The sequence below is a fragment of the Microcaecilia unicolor genome, chromosome 1 (genome assembly GCF_901765095.1).
Source record: "Microcaecilia unicolor chromosome 1, aMicUni1.1, whole genome shotgun sequence".
Lineage (NCBI taxonomy): Eukaryota > Metazoa > Chordata > Amphibia > Gymnophiona > Siphonopidae > Microcaecilia > Microcaecilia unicolor.
In genome coordinates, this window is record NC_044031.1 from 631,087,455 (window position 1) to 631,113,442 (window position 25,988).

A 25,988-nucleotide genomic window follows, 5' to 3' on the forward strand; every position below is an offset into this window, starting at 1 on the left:
ATTTCCTCCTATTTGTTTTAAAAGTATTTCCATGTAACTTCCTCGAGTGTCCCCTAGTCTTTGTACTTTTGGAATGAGTAATAAATTGATTTACTTCTACTCATTCTACACCACTCAGGATTTTGTAGACCTCCATCCCCTTTATCATTCTGGTCGCTCTTCATTGAACCTTTTTTGCTATATCTTTTTTGAGATACAGCGAGCAGAACTGAACGCAATATTCAAGGTGTGGATGCACCATGGAGCAGTAAAAAGGCATTATAGTATTTTCGGTCTTAATCACCATCCCTTTCTTAATAATTCCTAGAGTCCTGTTTGCTGTTTTGGCCATTGACACACTGAGCAGAAGATTTCAGCATATTATCTACAACAACACCTAGATCTTTTTCTTGAGTGCTGACCCCAAAGGTGGACCCTAGCATCAGGTAACTATGATTTGGATTATTCTTTCCAATGTGCATCATCTTGCATTTGTCCACATTAAATTTAATCTGCCAAATGGATGCCCAGTCTTCCAATTTCCTAAGGTCTTCCTGCAATATTTTGCAGTCCGCACGTGCTGTAACAACCTTGAATAGTTTTGTATCATCTGCAAATTTAATCACCTCACTCGTCGGTCCGATTTCCATAACATTTATAAATATGTTAAATAGTACCAGTCCCAGTACAGATCCCTGCGGCACTCCACTATTCACCCTCCTCCATTGAGAGAAATGACCATTTAGCCCTATGCTCTGTTTTCTGTCCAATAACCAATTCCTAATCCATACCAGAACCTTGCCTCCTATCCCATGACTCTTTAATTTTCTCAGAAGTCTCTCATGAGGAACGTTATCAAAAGTTTCCTGAAAATCTAAATACACTACTTCAACCGGCTCACCTTTAATCACGTATTTATTCACGCCTTCAAAGAAATGAAGCAAATTGATGAGGCAAGACTTCCCTCGGCTGAACCCATGCTGACTCTGTCCCATCAAACCATGCTTGTCTACGAGTTCCATAATTTTATTCTTTATAATAGTTTCCACTATTTTGCCTGGCACTGACGTCAGGCTTACAGGTCTGCAATTTCCCGGATCACCCCAGAAATGCCTGTATGTTAATGTATGCCAATAATCAATCATGTTCTGCTAACAGTCACAGGAGACTTTCACCTTTGTCCCAGCATCTTGAGCTGTTGAGGTCCGCTGTAACACACAATACGACAGGAAGACAATGTTGGGTGCAGCAGCTCCACCCAGTGTTGTGGATGCAGCTCCAAGTAACACAGCAGAGTCTCTATACCTGCAGAAAAACAAGAGACAGGTTAAAAAAAAAGTTAGGTCTTGAGATGATTCACTGTTACACCCAGTACAGTCCATCCAGTCTGCCCCGTTATGCCTTCGTGGTCTGTGCCCTGATCATGGCTGGACAGATCTGGATGGGCTTCGATGACAGCTTCAGCAGTTGGAGAATAAGGCTAGTGCCAGGCAGATTTCTATGGTCTGTGCCCTGAAAATGGCAAGGACAAACCAAGGTCAGGTATACATTCCTTATACTGTATCTTGTTGAGCAGACTGGATGGACCGTATAGGTTTTTATCTGCCGCCATCTATGTTACTATGTGTTCTCAGCTTGTAACCTTGGGGTTCACCTTTTTACTTCTCCCTCTTTTTTTCTACACATATCCAACAGACTGCTAAAACCTGTCATTTCTTTCTTTATATCACCACCAAAATGAATACCTTTCTTTCTGAATACACTACTAAAACCCTTATCCACATTATCATCACCTATCACTTGGACTACTACAAACTGTTCCTCTAAAGCCTTCCACTGAAACATCTCTCTCCTCTTCAATCTATTTAAAATTCTAATGCACATCTTCTGCTAGTGTTGCTACACCCACATAACTCCTCTTTTCAAGTCATTTCACTGGATCCCTGTTTCTGCACACAATTCAAACTTCTCTTATTGACCTACAAAAGCAGGGCCTGTCAGAGAATCAGAGAAACATGGGCCAATGAAAAGGAGGAGGCCCCTGGATTTTCTGTTCACTTAAAAAAATATATATATATTTTTTCCAAACAGAGACCCCTTTTCTGTGTGAGACTAGGGCCAAATGGCCCTGTTGGCACCCCCCTTCCCTACCTCATAGGTCCTGCCTACAAGCATATTTATTCTGCAGCAACTCAGTACCTCTTTTCTGTTATCTCTCCATAATACTTTTCTTTGGGAACTCCAATCATCAGGTAATTCTCTCTCATTCGCGTTCTCCTCCCCCACCAACTCCAGACTCCATTCCTTCCACCCTGTTATGCCATATGCCTGAAATGACTTCATAGGTTAGTATGTCATGCTCCCTTCTCTAGTTCTCTTCAAATCCAGGCTAAAAGCCAACATTTTTAAGGCTGCTTTTAAATCTTAACTCACTTATTCTCTTGTTCAATACCTGTGATTTTAAAATCATTTTCTATACTAAATGAAACCCCTCAATGTTTATCTGTTTCTCTTTCTTGAATAGATTATAAACTCTGTCAATCAGGGATTGTCTTCCACATATACAGCACTGTGTACATCAAGTAGCACTATAGAAATAAGTGGTAGTTGCATGGGGATCATGCTGAGATGAGGGCCTTGCTGTCATATTCATATGTGGCCTGTTAAGGCCCTGCTATCACTGCAACAGTCCCTGTACACTTGGAGCTGTAAAAAGAATCTTCACCTTCCTCTCGGATATCCAGAGTCTGTACGGTCTGCTCTATGGGGATGGCTCTCTCGTGTTTGTAACACACCCGCTGCTGCTTCCCACCTTCAACGTTGGTCAGTGGGAATGGTGTGGGAGACTGTTCCGCAGATAGCCCTTCTGAGACTCCCTCACAATAATCCAACATTTGTATCATCTCACTATCATCAACCTCGATGCACTGTTACAGGAAAGAGTGTAGATTGGAAAATATGAAAAAAGTATTATAATCAGAAGAAAACAATAGACAGAAAATACCTCTAAACTTCCAGCACTCCCATACACCACATTGAGTTACTCTGATCCACAGTGCAATCAAACTCATAGGGTACTTAAGTACTCAATTTGCTCATCCTTCTTTCACTCTATGAACACCAAGCTTTTTCCCTTCTGCCACTCACAACTGATTCTGCTTCTTTCCTTCAAGCTCCCACATTATCAGCTACTATTAGACTTCTAGAGGAGATTCATCGATATATAGCCACTGGCAAGAATTTCCCTTGTATAATCCTAGCTGGCTCCTCCTACTAAGTCAACCACCATCACAGCTCCCCAGGCTCAGATCAGGAGGGTATATACTTTTTTGGGGGTTGCTGTGTTGGTGCTCTTAAACCAGGAAGCAGGTGCTACCACACAACCATTCCTCAGATTTTCTTCCAAGAAAGAGACTAACACCGTCCTCAGACTGGCTTAGCCTGAAAACCAGAAGCCAGGCTAGTATTTCCCAGTCTGATACTACACAGGGCACTTGCTTTATTGTGCTTTCTCTGTGGCTGATTGTTAATTATGTTTTCTTTTTTTGTTGTTTTAATGTGTATTTTATGTTTTATTTTATTGTAATTTTAAATTTAAAACTTTGTTTTATTTTAACTTTGTACTCTGCTTTGTAAATTGAATTAAATCATACTGAAGGTACTGCTATGCCATGACAGCAGCTACTGTGAGATCACTTTTACTGGTATTAATGGTCTGTACTAAAGTACTTTATGTGACGAATGGTCTCAAGTCCCTTGCCAGGATATGGGGAAGTAGGCGAGGTCTGATGGTCATTACTCTTTCAGTATTAGGAGTCATGAGTTTTCAACTAGCAAAAGGCATCAGCACCAAAAAGAACTCTCAAGCTCCTAGCAACTGACATCTTTTGTTTGTCTTTTCCTACTGACACTTAAACTACAGAATTACAGAAGGATTCTGTGGCAATAAATTGAATGTGTATGCAATGCAAAATGTTTCGTTATAAAATATTTTAGGGACACATCTCATTTCTAAAAGTGGGTAAGCCAGGTCATTTGAAAGAAGCACCCAACAAATTCTAATGAAAAATCCATTTCCCATTAACTTCTAGCAAACTGAAAAGGAAGTGTTCTCCAAGTGAACCTGGCTAATTAGCTTACTTTGTAAAGGGTGTGTGTGGGTATCTGTCCAGGCTAATTTTTCAGGACATGAGGATTGACAGGATTGTTTTCCCCCTATTTCCAAATACACATATAGCTGTTGACTCTGGGGTCAAAGCTCCCTTATCTGCTGGGAAGAACTTCTTGTGGGTATTAATAATGTTAATGGCAACAAACTCCACTGCTCAGTTATGTGCTGACAAAAAAAATGGGGGGTCCAAGAAATCAGAAAGGCAGATGATCTGCAAACTCCAAGATCGTTAAGAGACAAAATGTAGTTTATTGATGAAAACCAAATAAAATATATATATGATATATATATATTTGTGTAAATCAGCCTGACACAGGCCATGTTTCGCCCAGCAGGGCTGCTTCAGGGGCTACAAGATAAATAATATAACATTAAAAAATTAACATAATATAAACATATATATTGTATTGTATGCATCTTCATTAAATATAAAAATATTACATAAATACAAAATATAAGATATAAAAAATAAAAATGAATAAAATATAAAATATAATAAATATAACACCAAAATCCCACAGTTATAATAAATCAATCAAAAGATGCTCAATCGAAAAAGAAACTATAACTTCTATAAATGACCTAAAAATAACAATATTATGTGTTTAAATGTACATAAAATAAATCTGTTATATATATTAAATAGTTTTGAATTGATAGACGTGTATCATGAAAGCATAACCACTTGATAAAACATATAACTCATATACATAAAATCAATGTCTTTCATTTGGTTAAAAAAAAATATATGTATATTTTTATTTTTGTAATATAATATACCACTGAGTTTTTTATTAATTTATAGTACAAAAAAATGTAGGTGACTCTCCAGCTCATTTTAGAAAGTGATCGCTGGCCATCTTCCGACACAAATCGGGAGATGGCCGGCGATCCCGCAACGGCGGCAAAATCGGTATAATCGAAAGCCGCTTTTGACACCATCGCCGCTTTCCCGTCGCAGAGCTGGCGAAAGTTCAAGGGGGCATGTTGGCAGTGACGCGAAGGCGGGACATGGGCGGGGTTACGAAATGGCCGGCTTTAGCCCATAATGGAAAAAAAAAAGGCGGCGATGAAGAGCATTTGGCCGCTTTTACCTGGTCCCTTTTTTTTCAGGCCCAAGCTTCAAAAAGGTGCCCGAACTGACCACATGACCACCGGAAGGAAGCGGAGATGACCTCCCCATACTCCCCCAGTGGTCACTAACCCCCTCCCACCAACCCCCCCCCCCCCTTTAAACACTTTTTTTCCAGCCTGTATGCCAGCCTCAAATGCCGTACCCACCTCCATGACAGCAGAATGTGTTCTGTCCTCCAAAAGCCTTTTCCTGCTTGTGATGTGGCTCTGGGGTGAGTGTGATACCTTTTCTGTTATTTGCACTGCAGAGTCACATCAGCAATGCATTGTGGTGGGTGTAGGTATTGGTAGTTGGTAGGCTCTACTCCCCTGGTGCTTTCTCCCTGCTTACTGGGTCAGAATGTGCCCTGTTTTGTTTCCTTGAATGGTGCTGAAAGAGGGCATTGTACACCATTGTGCCAGCTCTGACCTACTGCTCATCTTAGTACCAGGGGACTCTTTGCCAGTGGGGCACAACCTCTGATCTGCAGTTTACTGTGAGTAAACGTGGTTATTTCAAGAAAGGACTTTTTCAGAGAGATTAGTCTTCAGGTGTGAACTGGTGTGCCAAAGTTATACAGCAGCAATAAGTCCTAGAGGCTGTATGCAGGTCCCTGGAGCAGTTTTAGTGGGTGCAGTACATTTGTGGGTAGTGGGTTTTGGGGGGGGGGTTGGGGGGGCTCAGCTCCCAAAGTAAGGGAGCTACACGTGGGAGCTTTTCTGAAGTCCACCGCAGTGACCCCTAGGGAGTCTGGTTGGTGTCCTGGCATGTCAGGGGGGCCAGTGCACTAAAAATGCTGGCTCCTCCCACGGTCAAATGTCTTGAATTTGGCTGGGGTTTGAGATGGCCGACATAACTTTCCATTATCGCTAAAAAACAAAGCCGGCCATCTAAAACCCTGGCCAAATCCAAGGCATTTGGCTGGCCGGAACCGTATTATCGAAACAAAAGATGGCCAGCCATCTTTTTCGAAAATACGGGTCTGGCCAGCTGTTTGCGGCGCCGCCAAAATACATCGCCGGCCATGTATTTCGCCGGCGCCGTTCGATTATTCCTCTCTTTGTTGCCTTTATAAAATGGGCATGTTTTTAGAATTAAAAAAAAAAAAAGGCTGTTATAAAATCACCTCTCCCCCATCCCATTTGACAGCATTACCGTGGCATTACTGGGAGTGCCTCCTTTTTTACCTCATTCAGTGCTTCCTGTTTAAGACAGATATCTCGGCACTTGCACCGTGGTAAGACCTTCTGTACTAGTTTCTTAATGGTTGAATAATCCACAGTGTCTGCATAGATGTGCCTACGCAGTTCATTCAGATCCTCTCCCTGAAAGAGGTAAACAAACACTTTGTGCAATTATTATAAAATATACCCTACAAATATGTTTCAACTGCAACTCTGACAGATTTCTACTGGGATCACAAGGCCACACACGGAACTCACAGGTTCACTTACTGGCACTGCAAATACACAGACTTTTTTTTAGGCAACTCTCAGTTCTCTTTCTATTCCTGTCCAACTTTAAACTTGCTCCACACTCACACAGGAGTCCCAGGGCTAAGCTACCTAGGATCTTAATTGAGAGCCATCTCAGATTCTCATATGGATGTTTTCTTACCCTGGGGTCCAGAAACAGGTGGCAATGTGCAGCCCTTCCATCTCTCCCAGCACGGCCAATCTCCTGCACGTAACTTTCAAAGTTTTTAGGCATATTATAGTGCATCACACCACGCACATCTGACTTGTCTAGCCCCATACCAAAGGCTACCGTAGCCACCACAATACGCAGCTGGCCGCTCATAAAGTTATTCTGAACCCGGCGTCGTTCTGCGGCCGACATTCCAGCATGGTAGGAATCAGCAATCCATTTCAAGGGCTGACGAATCTTCTTTTTAGCTGTGAGATAATACCACACGGATAAATATTTGTTTGACATATATTCAATTCATTCATGTGAGCAAGGATTTATATTATAATATAATATTTATATGCAGTCCTGAAATCCAGCTGTTTAAAAACATATACACGGAAGTAAAGGTCATAGTCCACCTTGATTTGCTTTAGTGACTAAGGTGGATTTAGTAAATTATAAATAAACCATAGTCCATATTCCACAATGTATAGCAGAGCTGGGATTAGAACCCAGCATTTCCCGATTGCCTGCTGTATATCGAACTACACTATCTAGTATTTATTGTTTTTATGGGTGTTTTATAATCTGTATGCTTATCTGGTTGTACAGTACTGTAAGCAAGGTTAGCATTTGTAGACTGGTTTATAAGAAATTTTGAAGATATAATAAACACTTAGATCACATGATTTCATTTCTAAAGGATACAAATGAACCATATTGCACCCTGGGCATACAGCAAAGAGAGACAACTCTATTTAACTAAAGATAGTTTTAACTGCAGTCTTTACAGTTACCATGGTCCTTGCTCTAAGAGATAGTCACTTGAGAAAAAGAGACATTAGTAAATCCAACATTTGTACCTAAAATCAGTTGGGCTGATATTCACAGGAAGCTATATATTTTATTAGACTTGATATACTGCCTTTCAGTACCAGCAAAGTGGTTTACAATGTACAAAATCAACCTACATGTTCACCAATGGCTCCTATACAGACAGTATCAGGCCAAAGCTATCTGTAAAGTAAGCAGCTTGGTTTGGAGCAGGTGGGCTTCTGAATTATCCAGATATTGGCTATGTTCAGTCGCTACAAAACAACCAAAAAGGAGGAAAAAAACCTCACGAAGCCGTGAGAAGTAAAAAGAGTGAGGTAAATCCAAGGGAGAGAGAAAGGAAAAGAGGTGGGGGGGGGGGGGGGGGGGGGGGGGAGGACGGTATCGGCTCACAGGTATGGGCAAGAAATCTCAGAAGACCCGGTGAAAAAGGACGTCCCAAATCATACTCTCCAAATAAGATCTCCGGGACACAGTGGAGAGGGTGCTTCCAAAGATTTACCAAGATCCCTGAGGCTGGCCTTCGGGCCGAAACACGGCCGTGTCAGGTCGGTTTTTAAGTATCTTCAATAAAGACTTCATTGTTATCCTCTTTATGTTCAGTCGCTACCCATGTAAGCGATGTTGCGCTTAGACCTACTATAGATCAAACCTCAATAAAACAGAGGGAGTAATTCTATAACTGTGTTATCTATATAGAGACTCCCAGAGGGCACCCAGAGCATATGCTATAAAGGAAAATAGATGCCTACATTCCCTTATCAAATACTAACATCATGGGTACATACGAACTCAGACCAAACATAGAGCTGCATAAATGCATGTGTGGAACTTCTAGTCCTATATAATAATTCTCACCTCCAACGTTCTGTGCCTGGGACCGTAGCTCCCTAGGCTGGAGGTGGTCTGCTAGGCAGACAAGCACTGACGTCACTGACAGCTGATTCCAAGACAAGGGGAGGAGTAGGAAAACACGCGCATCGTGTGTCCCTACTCCTCCCCTTGCCTCGGAATCATCTGTCACCCCCCCACGCTACGGCCCCCTCGACCCCCACTCCGCGAACCTGTCGCACCCCCCACCGCCGTTGTGTACTACCTGTGCTGACGGGGGACCCAAACCCCCGACAGCCAAAGTGTTGTTGTGCCCTTCGCGTTCCTTCCTCATGTTCTCTGGAAGTTCCTCTGCGTGCGTCTGACGTCAGATGCACGATGCACGCAGAGGAACTTCCAGAGAAGATGAGGAAGGAACGCGAAGGGCACAACAACACTTCGGCTGACGGGGGTTTGGGTCCCCCGTCAGCACAGGTAGTACACAACGGCGGCGGGGGGCGGTTTTCGGCGGTCCGGGGGGGGGGGGGGGCGACAGGTTCGCCGATGGGGGGGGGGGGGGGGGGGGGAAATTGCCTGCCTAGGGCCCGTTTCCTTGCCTTCAGAAACGGGCCTTTTTTTACTAGTATTAGATAAATGATCAAATACTACCGCCATGGGTACATATGCTCTTAGACCAGACATAGAGCTTCATAAATATGTGTGTGGAACTTCTATTAGATAAATGATCAAATTCTAACGTCATGGGTAGATATGCATTCAGACATAGAGCTGCATAAAATGTGTGTGTGGAATCCCTTTGAAAGGTAAGACTTAATGCTGAACAAGTGGGAGCTATAATATTAAACACACTCAACACTCGTAACAGTCCATTGTTAAAATGACCTCAGTGACGACTCATTTCACATGTCCAACCTGCCCATGACTTGTCTTGCTCCTCATCAGTCACAAAACAAATGTTGCCCTTTCATTTTACTGTGTGATACTTATACATTCAATTCTGCAAATACAAATTTGCTTAATATAAAAATTGCTTAAACTTAGCTTTTATAAATGCCCAATACTCAGATCCGCTGCCTACATGGGCCATGTTTTGCTAGGCTGTGAGCCACAGCTGCTTAAGGGTGTGGACCTGACCGCCAAATGCCTAATGGTTAGTGCACTGCCAAAATACAAAGGCATTTCTCTACTAAAATATCAATTCAAAACGGCTCACACAGTAGAGGATATCACAAGGTACAATTATGTTGTAATGGATAAGTCTCATAAATATACCACGGTTGGTATCACTTCACTCTCGTGGTGAACCTCTATCCGTGTATCTATTCTAATCACAGACTTTACCCCCATCCAACCAATACTTAATTTTCTTAACACTTTATTATTGGTATTGTGTTAAAATTGAGGCAATATGTTACTTATCTTATTTTCAAACTGGTGTGCTCTCAAACCCCTGATAAGTTGCCTGTTTTGCAATACTTGCTTTGTCAAGGGGGAGCCCTACACCAAGCCTGTCAAACCACAAACATACATGCCTTAAAACCATATAAAACACAACATACTTGTAATTATTAAACTACCCCGGCTATCAGACTTACGCATAATGGTTAGTGCAGCAGGCTTTGATCCTGGCAACCTAGGTTCAATTCTCACTCCAGTTCCTTGTGACCTTGGGCAAGTCACTTAACCCTCCATTGTCCCAGGTACAAAAACTTAAGATTGTGAGCCTTCTAGGGACAGAGAAAGTGCCTACATATAATGTGTACAGTGCTGCATACATCTAGTAGCGCTATAGAAATGATTAGTAGTAGTAGTAGTCACTTCTCTCAATGATAGCAGACATTGAGAGAAGTGGAGGCATTTGGTGGTCAGGTCTGCATCCTGAAGTGGCTGTGGTTCACAGCTTAGCGAAACATGGTCAGTGTAGGCAGCGGATCTGAATACTGGAATTTATAGAAGCTAAGTTTAAGCAATTTTTAGCAAGTCATCATTGAGGTCACTGTAACAATGGACTGTTATGAGTGTTCAGCGTTTGTGTGTGTTAAATGTAATTTGAAAGTTACCGGCCAGTATCCAACATCCTATTTCTAGGGAAACTTAAAGAACAAAGAGTCTGTGTTCAACTCAATGATTGGCTAGAAGAGAGAAACTGGCTAGATCCATGTCAATCTGGATTCAGACCCGGATATGGAACAGAAATGGTCCTCTTATCCCTACTAGATGGCCTTCACAGAAATTGAGACAGGGGATTCGCCTTTGTGTTAGTACTGCTAGATATCTCAGTAGCTTTTGACTCTGTGGATCATGATATCATGCTAGCAGAAACAAGTATCAATGGAACAGAACTTGCGTGGCTCAGATCCTATCTATCAGACAGGCAACAACCCATAATGTTTGGCAGCAACTCATCGCCACCATGGGCACTGACTTGCAGGGTACCACAAGGATCGATACTGTCACCTATTCTGTTCAGTTTCTACCTCAAGCCACTAGCTGAGCTGATTCAGTTCTACATCTACGCGGATGATGTGCAGCTACTCATACCCATTGAACCTGACTTACCTATAGCCTTGAATAAACTGATTATCTATCTAACATTGTAAATAATTGTCACAAATTGAATGCAGTGAAAAACAGGTTCAGGCTTTTTAAGCAAACTAGGCCTGTAAAATCATAGCATCTCTCAGTCTTGATACTTCACTGAAGAAATGTGACAGAGTTACAAGGTTGGCAAGGATTGTGTACAGCTGGATATAGGCATGCTGAGAAACTATAAAAAAATAATTGGGCCAGGTGCAGAAAAGTTAAATTTAAGGATGAGCGAAGTTTGGAGATAAGAAAACTTACTAAGGTTGAAACCTGGTCATAATTGGATGAGAGATAAGAAAGTTGAGACTTGGTCATAATTGGATGTATGTACCAATTATGATTAAATTGCAGGTGGCTCATAGGGATCTATGGGACCAAAAAAGTATAAAAGGTCTGCTACCTAAGCTGTGCCTCGGAGAAGCCAGTAACCTGTGAAGGCACATGCCATGTGTCACGAAGTGCTGCTCTCCCCACCTCTGAATGCCTGCATACTAGATGTCTGTGATGTCTTCCTATGTTAAGCTTGCCTTTGGTAAGTATGAAATAAACTTAAGAAAACAAATCTAGTGTGTCCTTCTGATTCTTGAAGTTATTAGTGCCCAGGCTGTGTAGAACAGACTGAGAATAGACAAAAGTCAAAGCAAATGATTATGTTAAATTGGTGGAAACCCTATTACTTCCCCAACCAAAACTATTAATATAATGGCTTTATAGCCTTCCAATAGACTCTATAATAAACAACATCAATTCAAGAATGGGCTAAACACAACAAACTTTGCTTGAACCCAAGTAAAACCAAGTTTCTTTGGGTTCCTAACACAAGTAGATATATACCTGACATCAAAATCCCTTTTAGGAAGTACGAACTCCCCCTCAAATCACAAGTCAGGAACCTTGGAATTCAGTTAGATTCAACACTTACTCTGATTCCCCAAATCCAAGCAACCTTCAAGAGCTGCTTTTACTATTTGCGACAGCTACGCTGATTCTCTCATTACATCGAGAAGGTAAATCTTATCCAAGTTGTGCATGCCATAATACCATCAAGACTGGATTACTGCAATGCACTCTACAACGGTCTGACTACAAAGGGCCTGCACCAGCTCCAACTGATTCAGAATGCTGCAGCAAGACTAATAGAAGGTTGCAAGCAACATGACCACATCACACCATTTTTGCAAAATCTTCACTGCCTACCAGTACCATACAGGGCTAAATTTAAAACTCTATGTCTGATCTTCAAGGCACTTAAAGGACATGGCCCCGAGTACCTAAAGAATAGGATGATCCTCTACACACCTCCAAGGACACTAAGGTCTTCCCAAGGACCATCACTAACCACACCCTCTCCAAGGTAAAATTAGTCCTTACCTGATAATTTTCTTTCCATTAGTCCCAACAGATCAATCCAGAGATGAGTGGGTTATGTCCCTTTACCAGCAGGTGGAGCTAGAGAAAACTTCAGAGGTTTACTATATGTGGACGTGCAGCCACTTTAACCTCAGTATGATCGATACCAAAGCAGTGGAAGAAGAATAAGAATACTAAAATGTAAGCCCTCTCCTGCCCAAGCAGGCTTCACCTACTATACAGCTATACAGCCCAAGCAGGCTTCACCTCCACCGCACCTGCGGGAGGAAAATATCCGAAGCTGGAGCTGCCCCATGTCGCTGCGTTCTGTTTTTAGAAATACTAAAAGGACCTGGAACAAAGGGGAATAAATACTCCGCAAAGAATCACAATGGGTGGGTCTCTGGATTGATCTGTTGGGACTAATGGAAAGAAAATGATCAGGTAAGGACTAATTTTACCTTCCATAGAGTCCCATAGCTTAATCCAGAGACAAGTGGGATATACCAAAGCAGTCCCAAAGTGGGGTGGGACCACAGAGATAAGCCAATCTCCAACTTGCGATGCTGAAACTAGACTCCCAGTACGTAGGCAGGAGAAAAGGGAGGTCTTGAGGGACCTTGCCATCCCAATACGGAGCACAAAATACCCACCAGGATCAAGAACAGCGAAGCCTACTAGAGACATGAACATGGAGGAAGGCCCATCAATCGAAGGAAGAATACTTCATCATCAGAAAAACTGTGAGCCCTCGGAACAAATAATAAGAAAGGGCGACACCTGGTGATGAGGTCAGTCCTGAATTCTCAAGACGGGAACACTCGAGATGACCAACTTGTGCCGGAAGGTCTGGCAGCTACCTCAGTCCACAAAAGAAAAAGCTTGACCACTAATGACCAAACAAATCCCCATGAGCCTCCAGAGCCACAGAGGGAACCATATTCAATGGGCAGAGGAGAAGAATACTGCACTAGCCTGCTACAAGGCAAAGGGCAGCGACCCTATCTGAGGAGTAGGGTAGCCAGAGACAGCCCCCAAGGCTCTACAGCCAAAGCAAAGTCCAAGTCTGTCTGCCAGGGAAGGAGCAAGACCCAACAGTCAATTACTGAAACTGGAGACCAGACACCGGCCGACTTCATGTGAGGAGGCCGAGGCCCAGCCTTCAAGGCCAGAACCACAGCTATGGGTCCCAGTGCGACCTCTAGCAAGAAATAATATGTTCACTTGCCCAATACGGAGCCAGGCTTGACAACTGAGCCAAACATGACCGCCAACCCCTGATCCATCCATGAAAGGGAGCTAAGGAACCCTACTCCACCACCAGCGAATGAGCCAGAGTCTAGCTACAGAGACAAAGCCTGTCTTGACGGGCAGTGACAGAACAGGGTCCCACTTGCAGAAATGGGGAAGGAATGATAACCAGAGGCAAAGGCAAACCTGACCCCAAGGAAACTGAATAGGGCCCATCCTGCCAAACTGGGCCACCTGGGACCCCTGAGCAACCCCAGAAATGGAGTAAGGGTATGACTCTATAGAAAGAACTCCGGCCATCTCCTGGAAGCTGAACATGGCTCTACCCTAAGGTAGGGGGCCAGTGCCGAGTTCTAGAAGGAGTCAGAGTCAACCCCCAAGACAGGGCAAGACATGTGTTGAAGGTGAAGCAAGGAGCAGTAGCCAAAGACGGAGGCAGGTTGGCCGCAGGAACGGCCCAGCCTGACAGCCACAAGCAGAGAAGCCTCAGCATGCAGAGAGAAAGGAAGGGCCGGCAGGCAGAGACAAAGCAAGTCTCGACAGATAAAGACGAAGTTAAAAACCATCATCTGGAGACAAAGCAAGCCTTGACGTCCATTCAAATAGACAAGTGCCAATCAGGAAAAAAGACAGGCCTGTCTTCCAATAATGTACCCAGGCCCTGCCTCCAGGGAAGGAGCGGTAAAATGAGACAGCTTAAAGCGCCTCTACCAGAGTCAGAGCAAGGCTAGATATCCACAAACGGGGCAAGGCTCACCCCCCCCCTCCCAGAGTAGCAAGAAGGATCATAAGTAATGCCACACTGGGAAAAGACCAAGGGTCCATCGAGCCCAGCATCCTGTCCACGACAGCGGCCAATCCAGGTCAAGGGCACCTGGCAAGCTTCCCAAACGTACAAACATTCTATACATGTTATTCCTGGAATTGTGGATTTTTCCCAAGTCCATTTAGTAGCGGTTTATGGACTTGTCCTTTAGGAAACTGTCTAACCCCTTTTTAAACTCTGCCAGGCTAACCGCCTTCACCACGTTCTCCGGCAACGAATTCCAGAGTTTAATTACGCGTTGGGTGAAGAAACATTTTCTCCGATTTGTTTTAAATTTACTACACTGTAGTTTCATCGAATGCCCCCTAGTCCTAGTATTTTTGGAAAGCGTGAACAGACGCTTCACATCCACCTGTTCCACTCCACTCATTATTTTATATACCTCTATCATGTCTCCCCTCAGCCGTCTCTTCTACAAGCTGAAAAGCCCTAGCCTCCTTAGTCTTTCTTCATAGGGAAGTCGTCTCATCCCCGCTATCATTTTAGTCGCCCTTCGCTGCACCTTTTCCAATTCCACTACATCTTTCTTGAGATGCGGCGACCAGAATTGAACACAATACTCAAGGTGCGGTCGCACCATGGAGCGATATAACGGCATTATAACATCCTCACACCTGTTTTCCATACCTTTCCTAATAATACCCAACATTCTATTCGCTTTCCGAGCTGCAGCAGCACACTGAGCAGAAGGTTTCAGTGTATTATCGACGACAACACCCAGATTCCTTTCTTGGTCCGTAGCTCCTAACGTGGAACCTTGCATGATGTAGCTATAATTCGGGTTCTTTTTTCCCACATGCATCACCTTGCACTTGCTCACATTAGTCGTCATCTGCCATTTAGCCACTCAGTCTCGTAAGGTCCTTCTGTAATTTTTCACAATCCTGTCGCGAGTTAACGGCTTTGAATAACTTTGTGTCATCAGCAAATTTAATTACCTCGCTAGTTACTTCCATCTCTAAATCATTTATAAATATATTAAAAAGCAGCAGTTCTAGCACAGACCCCTGAGGAACCCCACTAACTACCCATCTCCATTGTCAACCAGTTTTTAATCCACAAGAGAACTTTTCCTCCTATCCCATGAGCCTCCAATTTCCTCTGTAGCCTTTCATGAGGTACCTTGTCAAACGCCTTTTGAAAATCCAGATACACAATATCAACCGGCTCTCCTTTGTCCACATGTTTGTTTACTCCTTCAAAGAATCAACCAGGACAAGGCACAGCATTCAGTGCTGGAGCGAGAGCTGGAGCAAGCCTGCCCTCCAGAGATGGAAGTTTCGACCTCAAGAGATGGGGCAAAGCTCAAAATGCAGAGATGAAGCAATGTTCAATGGCCCGAAAGCAAGCCAGGCTCCCCATCCAATGATGGAGGAAAGCTCAGCACCCAGACATGTAGTAAGGCTCTATGTCCAGAAATGGAGCAAGGCCCGACTTCCAGGGACTGATCAAGGGTCGTCATCCAGAAACAGTGCAAGGCTCGACTTCAAGAGAAAGCGCCGGGCCGGAAGACCTGTGGCGCAATGTTTAATGTCCAGAGACGGAGCAAGGCCCGACGTCCAGAGACGGGGCAAGGCCCGACATCCAGAGATGGAGCAAGGCCCGACGTCCAGGGACTGATCAAGGATCGTCATCCAGAAATAGTGCAAGGCTCAACTTCGAGAGAGGCAGTGCCAGGCTGGACGACCTGTGGCGCAATGTTTAATGTCCAGAGACGGAGCAAGGCTCGACGTCCAGAGACGAAGTAAAGCTCGGCATTCAAAGATGGAGCAAAGCCCAGAGAGAGTAAGGAGTGACATAAGGAGCCATAGCAAAACTGGACGTCCAAAGACATAGCAAGGTTTGAGTCCAAAGATGGAGCAAGGCTCAGACTGAGTAAGGATCGATGTCCAGCGCCACAGCAAGTCTTGATGTCCAGCGACGGAGCAAAGCTCAACATCCGGCGATGGGGCAAGACTCAGCCGCTGAAGCTGGAGCAAGTTCAATGCCCAGAGACAGAGCATGATTCAGCGTCCAGAGTCAGAGCAAAGTTCAATGAGTATTGTTGGAGCCAGGGCCAATGTTCAGTCACCAAGCAAGGCCTGTCTGCCAAGACGGAGCTAGACCTGATCCTTAAGGACGAAGGAAGGCTCGACGCCCAAGGAGGGAGAAAACTCGACAGCCAGGGACAGTGTCAGGTCCAATGCCCTAATACTGCGCCAGTCTTGATGTCCAAGAAATGGATCTCAACCAGGGCACCCTGTTGGACCATAGAACAAATGCGGCTGCTAAGCCACCAAGCACTATGCTGCCACCTCGTAGTGAACAAGGAGACCATAATAAGCTGACAAGGATGCCGGTAACCCAGACAGCAGGAAAGCTGACACCATGGGCCATGTAGAAGGGTTGCTACCACGCAGGGCACAAGTAAACATAAAACTGCCCCCTTGGATCCTCCCAGGGGGGCAGAAAAAGAATGTTACGTGCTGCCCACAGAAAGCCTCCAGCCTACCAGAATGGTGGACAAAGATGCTACAGGGATGCAACCACCCCATGGCTGAATTGTACTGGCAGACCAAAAAACCCACAACAGGCAGGCCCTCACCAACCAGAAGGCGCTGTAAGCACAAAGGTACCAAAGGGCTGTCTTTAAAGAGGAGAAAGACAGCTGAGAAGACACCATGCTGGAGACAGGGTAGATAGCGAAAGCTCGCATAGCAAGGAAAGTAGGCTACCGACTCCACGCAGCCAGAAAAGGCTAATGTATAGAAAGGAGAACCAGCCAACAGAAAGCGCTGACCTTCCACAGCAAAAGAGGCCACATAAAGGGGAACACACTGCTGCGGAGCTCAAGAGCTGGGCAACAGGGAAATCTCATGTGCAGAGACAGAGACAACAGCATTCAGAACTGATGCCATCAATAACTGCCGGGCAAAGAATCCAAGTGGCTGTGACTTAGCTACTGCAAAATAAAATGCATGGGTGACACGGCATCAAAGTTCTTGCTTGGAACCATTTGCTAAAAAATTAGCGACAGCAAGGAGCGTGGCCTTAAACAGGTAATGTATAATCCAGCCCCCAACTAAAATCAGGGAATCAAGCAGGCAGGAAATGAGAAAAGGGAGAACCGACCCTTCCAAAAGGGAGCTCTAGCCTCTGAGCCAAGCTGCTCAAACAAGCTATAAAAACAGAGGCTAAGAACGGCTGCCGCCCGCTGCACAGAACCGCCAGCATCAGCCACACCACTGTGCTCTTAAAGCAGCTGGAGCCCAGTGCATCAAAGAAAATATACCAGAAATAAAGAAAATCACCCCTGAAAGGAAGAAAGACAAGCATAAAGTAAACTATGTGTTCCCTGAGGAATTGCAGCGGCTTAAACTAACAGGAGACGCTAGCAAAAACAGAACAACTACCATGCCCGTGCAGGGGGAAAAAAAACAAGGGAGACTGGGCAGCCGGAGCTGTACCACCCAAAGCACCAACCCCCCCCCCCTCGTCAACAGCGGGGAGATCAAGGGGTGCTTGCGGTGACGACCATGAACTGACTTGCCGAGCTAAATAAGGGAACGGAGCCCAGCTGCTATCGCCTCGTTTGCCTTCCAACCCGGCTGAAGCAGAGAAATCAAAATGGCGGCTGCAAGACAGCAAGAGCTCCCGAGCCCGCCAAAAATCACAACACTGTCCTGCCCTGGCCACCAAGGACCTGGAGAGTGCCTGAAACCGAAAAGCACGCGCAGTGGGACCTGACTTCGTTACCTATAACTGCTACCAGACCCAGTCATATTCACAGAAAGAACTCACCCAGAACCATCACAGTCTGGTAAAAGTTAAGGAGAAAGATCCTCATATGGTGCAGCATAGTTCCTGCTCCTGCAGCGCTTTAAAAAAAAAAAAAAAAAAAAAAAAAGAGATAGGAGTACAGGCTCAAGCTCCAGCCATCAGGGCCAGGAGGCGGGGGGTGGGGGGGGGGGGAAGAAGGAGGGACCTCACACCACCAGGTGTACCCTGCACTGGCCAGGAAACGTAACAACCCCTAAGCACAACTAATCCTGTGGGGACAGGCTAGGAGCAAGTCTCAATTCAGAGAGCTGCCAAGGATACGTCCATCCACCTCCTGAGATAGAGAGAATACTAAGGTTAAAGTGGCTGCACATGTCCATATATAGTAAATCTCTGAAGTTCTCTCTATCCCTACCTGCTGGTAGAGGAACATAACCCACTCGTCTCTGGAATGATCTGTGGGATACTATGGAAAAGACATTACACGATGTGATACCCGCAAGTGAGCCTTCTCCGGAGTAGCTCCCATACTCTGGAATGCACTCCATGAAATGCTCCGCTTAACACAAGACTATCTCTTCTTCAGGAAGAAGGTGAAAGCTTGACTCTTCAACCAGGCCTCTAATGGAAGAAGTAACTAACTTGTTAGTCTCACTCACACACACACAAGGAGTGATATGGGTTACACATACTGCACCAGGACATGTTTATCCATTCCTACCCTGAGATAATATTTAACCATCTCCTTGACCTCATGTGCAACTTTCTTTAAATATCACCTTATTTTCTAAATTCTCTTACTCTCTTACTTATCTATATGTTAACCATCTCTCTGACCTCATATGCAACTTTCTTTAAATTAGTCACCTTACTTTCTAACTCCTCCTACTTTCTTACCTATTTATATGTTCCATCTTTGCTTATACCCTACACTGTTAATTAAAATGTTCTATTACATATTTGTTGACATTGTAAGTAGTATACTATGCCATACTTTTTATTGTTATTTGAATATTTTTACTGCTGTAATTGTCTATTGTTCATGTTTTATTTATTCTTATTGTATACCACCTTGAGTGAATGCTTTCAAAAAGGCGGTAAATAAATCCAAATAAATAAAATCTGTGTGTGAAGCTTCTTAGTATTACATAAATGATCGAACACTAACATCATGGGTACTGTGATAAACACAGTGGTTGCCCTACCCTGAGGAGGTCGCTAGGGAGCGCTCTCCTACAAGAAATAGGGGAAAATGCCATGATATGGTCCCTAGGGGGAGCTCCAATTGGGACATCCGGTTAATGACCTGAAGGGGTCAGCAGAGGGAGCTCCAGCTAAAGGGGACCAGGGAGGATATGTAGCAGAGGTTCCCTGTTAAGAGAAGGGCACCCAGAAGGCTCTGGACTCTTCCAGAACTGGGAGGAGGGGCCCAGAGGGGGTGGGGGTGGGCTATTAGCAGCCCTATATAAACAGTACCTCCTGAGAAGAAGGGAGAGGAACCTGAGGAGCCTGTTGGAGGAGGAGTACCTGGAAGAGGGAAGAGAGAGCGAGAAGGAAACCCTAAAAGGGAAGGTACTTACCAGGCCATGTTGTTGATGGACTTGTGAATTGTTTAAAATGAACTAACAGTCGTGGGGTGGAGGATAGGACTGTAAAGTTAATGAGAGTGAAGAAAGTCCTATCCAGGGGTGGTGGCTGTTTTACACTGAGACCCCTGTCTCCCAAAGCAAAGGGGCTCACAGTGTATTGGCAAGTGAATGATAACTGGAAAGAAGTTGTTCCCCACAAGACTGAATCCAGGTACTAATAAATTGAATTTGCATATGTTGACTGCCTAATTTGCATATTTGTGAAGTCTGGAGAATCCGAGGGAGAGTCCCAGGGGAAGTGCCGTGGGTCACTGGCCGTGAATCAGAGGAGTGACCGAGGCACACGGGCCATAACGGGGGAAGGATTCCCAGCAGGAGGAAGGTACGACAGAGCAGTCACCCTGAGTAAGGGAGGAGCCCAGGATATTGAGGTTGGTGCTTGCAAGTGACTGGAGGAGAGGACCAGCCAAAGTCCTACTCAGGAACCGGGGGCCAGTGAAGCCTGGTAGAGAGCAGGAAGTGCATGCGTCTACAAGTGGCTCAGAAGTCAAGGGCGAGTGAGGCCGGATGGAGAGCATGTGAACCTGGATAGGAATCACTAGAGGGTCTCAGCACATGTGGGTGACCTGTGGGGGTTTACAAATGGCACCCCAGATGGGACTGTACTGTTGAACAACCATCTGAAGACAAGGATCAGAGGATCCCTGCTACCCTGGCAGTTGAATACAGCTGTCTGGACGGGGAAGCCGCGGGAGCAGCAGAGGACATTGTGGACCCAGGCGGTAATCGTATCCCCAGGGAAGTGTGCAGAAAGGTCAACTGACTACAGGTCGGTTCTGGTGGGGAACCAGAGAACTCAAAGTGAAACCTCAAGGGAGGAGAGAAGGCGTCAGTCTCCAGGGGGAGGAGAAGCCTCGTCGTAACAGTACATATGCACACAAGTACTGAGACCAGACACAGAGCTGCATAAATGTGTGTGTGGAACATCTAGTATTATATAAATCACATGAAATAACTATACCCCCCCTCCCCAGACTCCACTCATGTGTATCCCCACCTGTAAAGTAAATGTTATTGTAAATGTTATTGGAGATACGCAAGCAGTTACAGAAAAGTCCTTAGATGCACTTTTGGCATTTACACATGTACATGATATTACTCTATTTATTTATGTTAGAGCTTATTTTACACAAATAGCTTCAGAGTGGTAGTGCAGGGACTCTATAATATGCATATTCAGTGACACTGATTAAACACGTAGTGGCCCTGAATAGATATAATAAATACCAGCATTTAAGTTATTACAGTCATCACCACCACTAAAAATTGACTATGAGGCCAACACAGAACCAGTATCTTGTCTTTAGTATAAAAATATCCTTCAGGCACAGGTCTCTTCTAGTAAGGACATTTTCTCACACACATGCACACACAGAATTGTAAAAATAAAAGGAAAAGTCACAAGTGCCATCCTATGAACTGCCTAATGCTGAATCGTTATTATCCATTGTCTCATCTATAAAGATTTTTATTTTCCAAAAGACTCCAAGCTAGCGACTGTGCCAATTTTCTCATTCAGCTAGTAGGTACAGGACCTCAATGATTTCCACAATTCTCACTCTGACCACACAGAGATCTGTGGCACTGAGATAACTAAATGGTTATAGTGGCAGACCTCATAGTCACATCAGTAATACACCTGGCCTGGACTACACAAGTTTGACTGCTCATTTCTCAATCAGTTGAGATTGTTTTGAATTCTATTGATCCCTAAGTTGAGATAAAATTATTACCTGCTGCTTTCTTCCTTCTGACAGTGCTATGCTCCTCTTCTTTTTCAATGGTGGTCGATGCAGAAGACCCCTTCAGTATTACTCCCTGGAGACAGGTGCGAAGCAGTGCAGCCAACCGCGCTGTCTCCTCTCTGCGTGTACAGTACACAATGATCGAGTCTAGACACCCAAACCTGTCTCCCTTCAGCAAGGACACAAGAGCCTGGAACAGGAAACAGAAGGCAGATCATTCACAGGTCTTTTATTCTTCCTGTTTTGATATACCAGCAACCTTGCCAGAAATATCAAGATCTCTAGTCAGCAAATGACTAGGATTAAGACCTTTCTCAAGGAGGAACAAGATCCAATCAAAGAGAGATATAAGACCAAGCACAGGTGTAGGTGTATAGCTTCTGCAGTGTAAAGATATTTTGTACAACAGAGCAGAGTGCAAACTTCAGTTGCATTACTACAGTGCAGTGTAGCCGGCAGGCAACAACAGATGTCAAAGAAAGCTTCATGTAAATTGTTTCTGGATCCCCATTAAGTAGGTTGTACCATTTCTTTCATATGCTCATTAACACATTGAGGGGCCAATGCAATGAAATGTGCCAAGGCTTTGCTCAGGATTTGTGGGCACACAATGAAGAAAGAGGTTTTGTGGAAAAACTAATCCTGTGCAAATCCTTGGATAACAGATCAGTGCATAGCACATTTAAACCCATTTAAATTGTGATAGTTAAAAACTGCTGCACTGATGCAGGAAAACATACTGAACAGTTAAAAGCTGAGGGCAACAGTGGGCCTTTAACGCCAAACCAGAAGAGGAATAATACTTCCATCAAAGGTCATCTGAGCGAAGTTTGGCACTTCATCTCAGATGACCCAAGATCCAGGGTCCAGTGGATTCAACACCCCCACCCCTGATATCATCCCTCCCCAACCCTAACCCCTGACATATGATCCCTGGCAGTCTAGTGGACCCCCTACCTCCTACTCCTGCCACATAATCCCCAGTAAGTCTAGAAGTCCACATCCCTTCTCTGGCCCCCACCTCCCAACATCCTTCTCACTCACTTCGGAAGTCATAAGGCAGGAGTGATGCCCACTCACTCCTGCATCTGGTGCCATCATAGTCCAAAATGGAGATGCCTGACCCCCCAATGGTACGTTATTACCTAATTTGATAGGCCGACCCTTAGTGGTGTGCCAGAGTGTATTCTCAGAGATCAGATGCACAATTTTGTGGCAGGATGAATGGGAACCATTTCTGCCTTACGACTTTCTGAGGTGCGTGAGAAGGATCCTAAAAGGGGAGAAGACTTTCTGAGGTGCATGAGAAGGATCCTAAAAGGGGAGGCCACTAGACTACCGGGGATTTATTTCTATATTGGGGGAGGAGGTCACTAGACTACTAGAGATTGTGGTTGGGGGGGGGGGGGGTAGGTGGGTCAGGTGTAGGGGAGATAACTTGCAGAATGCTGTACATATCGCCCTGATTCTATAAAAGTCATCAAAAATTGTACGCGCAAATTTAGGCACCCCCTCATTTGCAAGTGCAATTTAATGGAATAATGAGCCAGTGTAAAATAATTGGCTTTTTAAAAAGCAATTATTGGCACTAATTAGATTTAATTGGGACATACATGCCTAAAATATACATGCAGCCTGAAAAAAAGGGGGCACAGAAATGGGAGGGTCAGAGACATTTTCGGGCAGATTAGGGATGTGGTTTTGAGTTACGCGTGTAATTATAGAATGGTGCTCCAAATGTAAATTTAGCCACAGGCATTTGCGCTACATTTTCATTGATGCAAATGGCAGTGTCTAAATTTATGCATGGCTTCTCCACTTATCCGTTATTCTTTAAAATGTGTTGAACTTTAGGCATGGCTTCTAGAATATCGCTTAAGCGTTTTTTTTTCGGTGTCGATTGTTTAGGCACCATTTATAGACTCTAGTCTAGCCTTATGTGCATCCCTGTTGCATTTAGATGCCCCCAGATACACAAGTTCTATGGCTAGTGTAACTGTGGGTGCCTAATTGTTAGGTGTGCCAATACTGGGTTATGCTTATATTCTTTAATGGAACCTAGGCGCCCAGGTTCGGTTATGGAATAGGCTCCTGACGCACAGCTTTAGGGCACATAAATGGAGACGCCCAGTTACAGAATGTCTCCCAAGTGCTCTGATTTCTTTTAAAAGGGTTATGTTAATTCTAATTTTATATTGCTGGTGTAGCTGTAGGGTTATTTTTTGTTGCTTTAGAAGGGGATTTATTTTTAAAGAGTTTTTTTAACTGCTTGTTCTAGGGCTTCTTTGGCTGATTTCTTTTAAACCTCCAGTTCAAAGGGGTAGGCAAGTTAATTATTCTCTTTTAAGTCACAAAACTTCTAAGGTGGTAGTTCCCTCCCTCTCCACCCCAACTCCCATCTACCCATATTCCAAATCTTGCTATATAGACCAACTCATCAACTAGCTGAACTGAATTAGAGAAAAGTGATTGGTACTGAATAAGATAGTATGGCATTGTTGGACAGGAATATCAAAGAAATAAATAAGTTAAATTTTAGTTATTTGTTAAAAGAGAGCAATTAATTATGTTTCTGCAGGCTCAAGTTAGTAACAGAATATATATTTTTTTTAACTTGCATTTATAAGATAAAATTCAAAAAAAGAACTTTGAAAAGGAAATCCAGAAATATACACAAACAAATTAACATCATTAGCCTAAGTGCCTAAAGAAACATTTTACAAAAACATAGTCCACTTGCAGAGGAAGGGAAGCCAAGGAGAAACTCCACGAGGAAAACAACAAGTAAGTATATGCAGGAAATCCAATACGTTAGCGTTTAACTTTCAAAAAGGAGACTCTGATAAAATGAGAACAGTGAAAGAAAAAACCTAGAGGAGTGGCTGCAAGGGTCAAAAATTTACATCAGGCATGGATGCTGCTCAAAAATACCATCCTGGAAGCCCAGGCCAAATATATTCCATGTATTAAAAAAGGAGGACGGAAGACCAAACGACAGCTGGCATGGTTAAAAAGTGAGATGAAGGAAGCTATTAGAGCTAAAAGAAAATCCTTCAGAAAATGGTAGAAGAAACCGACTGAAAATAATAGAAACAGCATAAAGAATGTCAAGTCAAATGCAATGCGCTGATAAGGAAAGCAAAGAGGGACTTTGAAAAAAAGATTGCTTTGGAGGCAATAACACACGGTAAAATGTTTTTTAGATATATTATTTATTTATTTATTGCATTTGTATCCCACATTTTCCTACCTCTTTGCAGGCTCAATGTGGCTTACAATACATCATGAATGGTGGAAATATATAAGAAAATATATATATATATTTAGTATTACATAAGGATCTTGGGTGGCATGATAATGATAAAACATGGTAGTAGTAGTGTAGCAAGCAAATATTGTGATACAGTTCTGGATATATGTATATGAGTTCACATTTGTTGATCTTTGTGGTATGCCTTGTTAAAGAGTTAAAAGTAGGAAGCCGGCAAAAGAATCGGTTGGACCGCCGATTTTTAAAAAAAGTTCCAGGGGAGATCCAGGAGAGTCTGACGTCGGTGCCGGGGAAAATGGTAGAGGCTATTATCAAAAACAAAATTACAGAGCACATCCAAGGACATGGATTACTGAGACCAAGTCAGCACGGCTTTTGTGTGGGGAAATCTTGCCTGACCAATTTACTTCAATTCTTTGAAGGAGTAAACAAACATGTGGACAAAGGGGAGCCGGTTGATACTGTGTATCTGGATTTTCAAAAGGCGTTTGACAAGGTACCTCATGAAAGGCTACAGAGGAAATTGGAGGGTCATGGGATAGGAGGAAATGTCCTATTGTGGATTAAAAACTGGTTGAAGGATAGGAAACAGAGAGTGGGGTTAAATGGGCAGTATTCACAACGGAGAAGGGTAGTTAGTGGGGTTCCTCAGGGGTCTGTGCTAGGACCGCTGCTTTTAAACATATTTATAAATGATTTAGAGATGGGAGTAACTAAGGAGGTAATTAAATTTGCTGATGACACAAAGTTATTCAAAGTCGTTAACTCACGACAGGATTGTGAAAAATTACAGAAGGACCTTACCAGACTGGGAGACTGGGCGGCTAAATGGCAGATGGCGTTTAATGTGAGCAAGTGCAAGGTGATGCATGTGGGAAAAAAGAACCCGAATTATAGCTACATCATGCAAGGTTCCACGTTAGGAGTTACGGACCAAGAAAGGGATCTGGGTGTTGTTGTCGATAATACACTGAAACCGTGCCCCAATTGAAA

At 43.9% G+C, this 25,988-nt stretch overlaps 1 protein-coding gene across 1 annotated transcript in view; it reads right to left on the reverse strand.

Moving 5' to 3' along the window:
* Positions 1–25,988, reverse strand: part of RECQL4 (RecQ like helicase 4) — a 261,221-nt gene that overhangs the window by 40,085 nt on the left and 195,148 nt on the right. The window contains exons 16-20 of the mRNA XM_030220936.1: positions 21,713–21,914; positions 6,882–7,159; positions 6,452–6,589; positions 2,705–2,906; positions 1,155–1,284 (exon numbers count right to left, since the gene is read on the reverse strand). Coding sequence (XP_030076796.1) covers positions 1,155–1,284; positions 2,705–2,906; positions 6,452–6,589; positions 6,882–7,159; positions 21,713–21,914 — 950 coding nt within the window. The remainder of the gene's footprint in view (positions 1–1,154; positions 1,285–2,704; positions 2,907–6,451; positions 6,590–6,881; positions 7,160–21,712; positions 21,915–25,988) is intronic.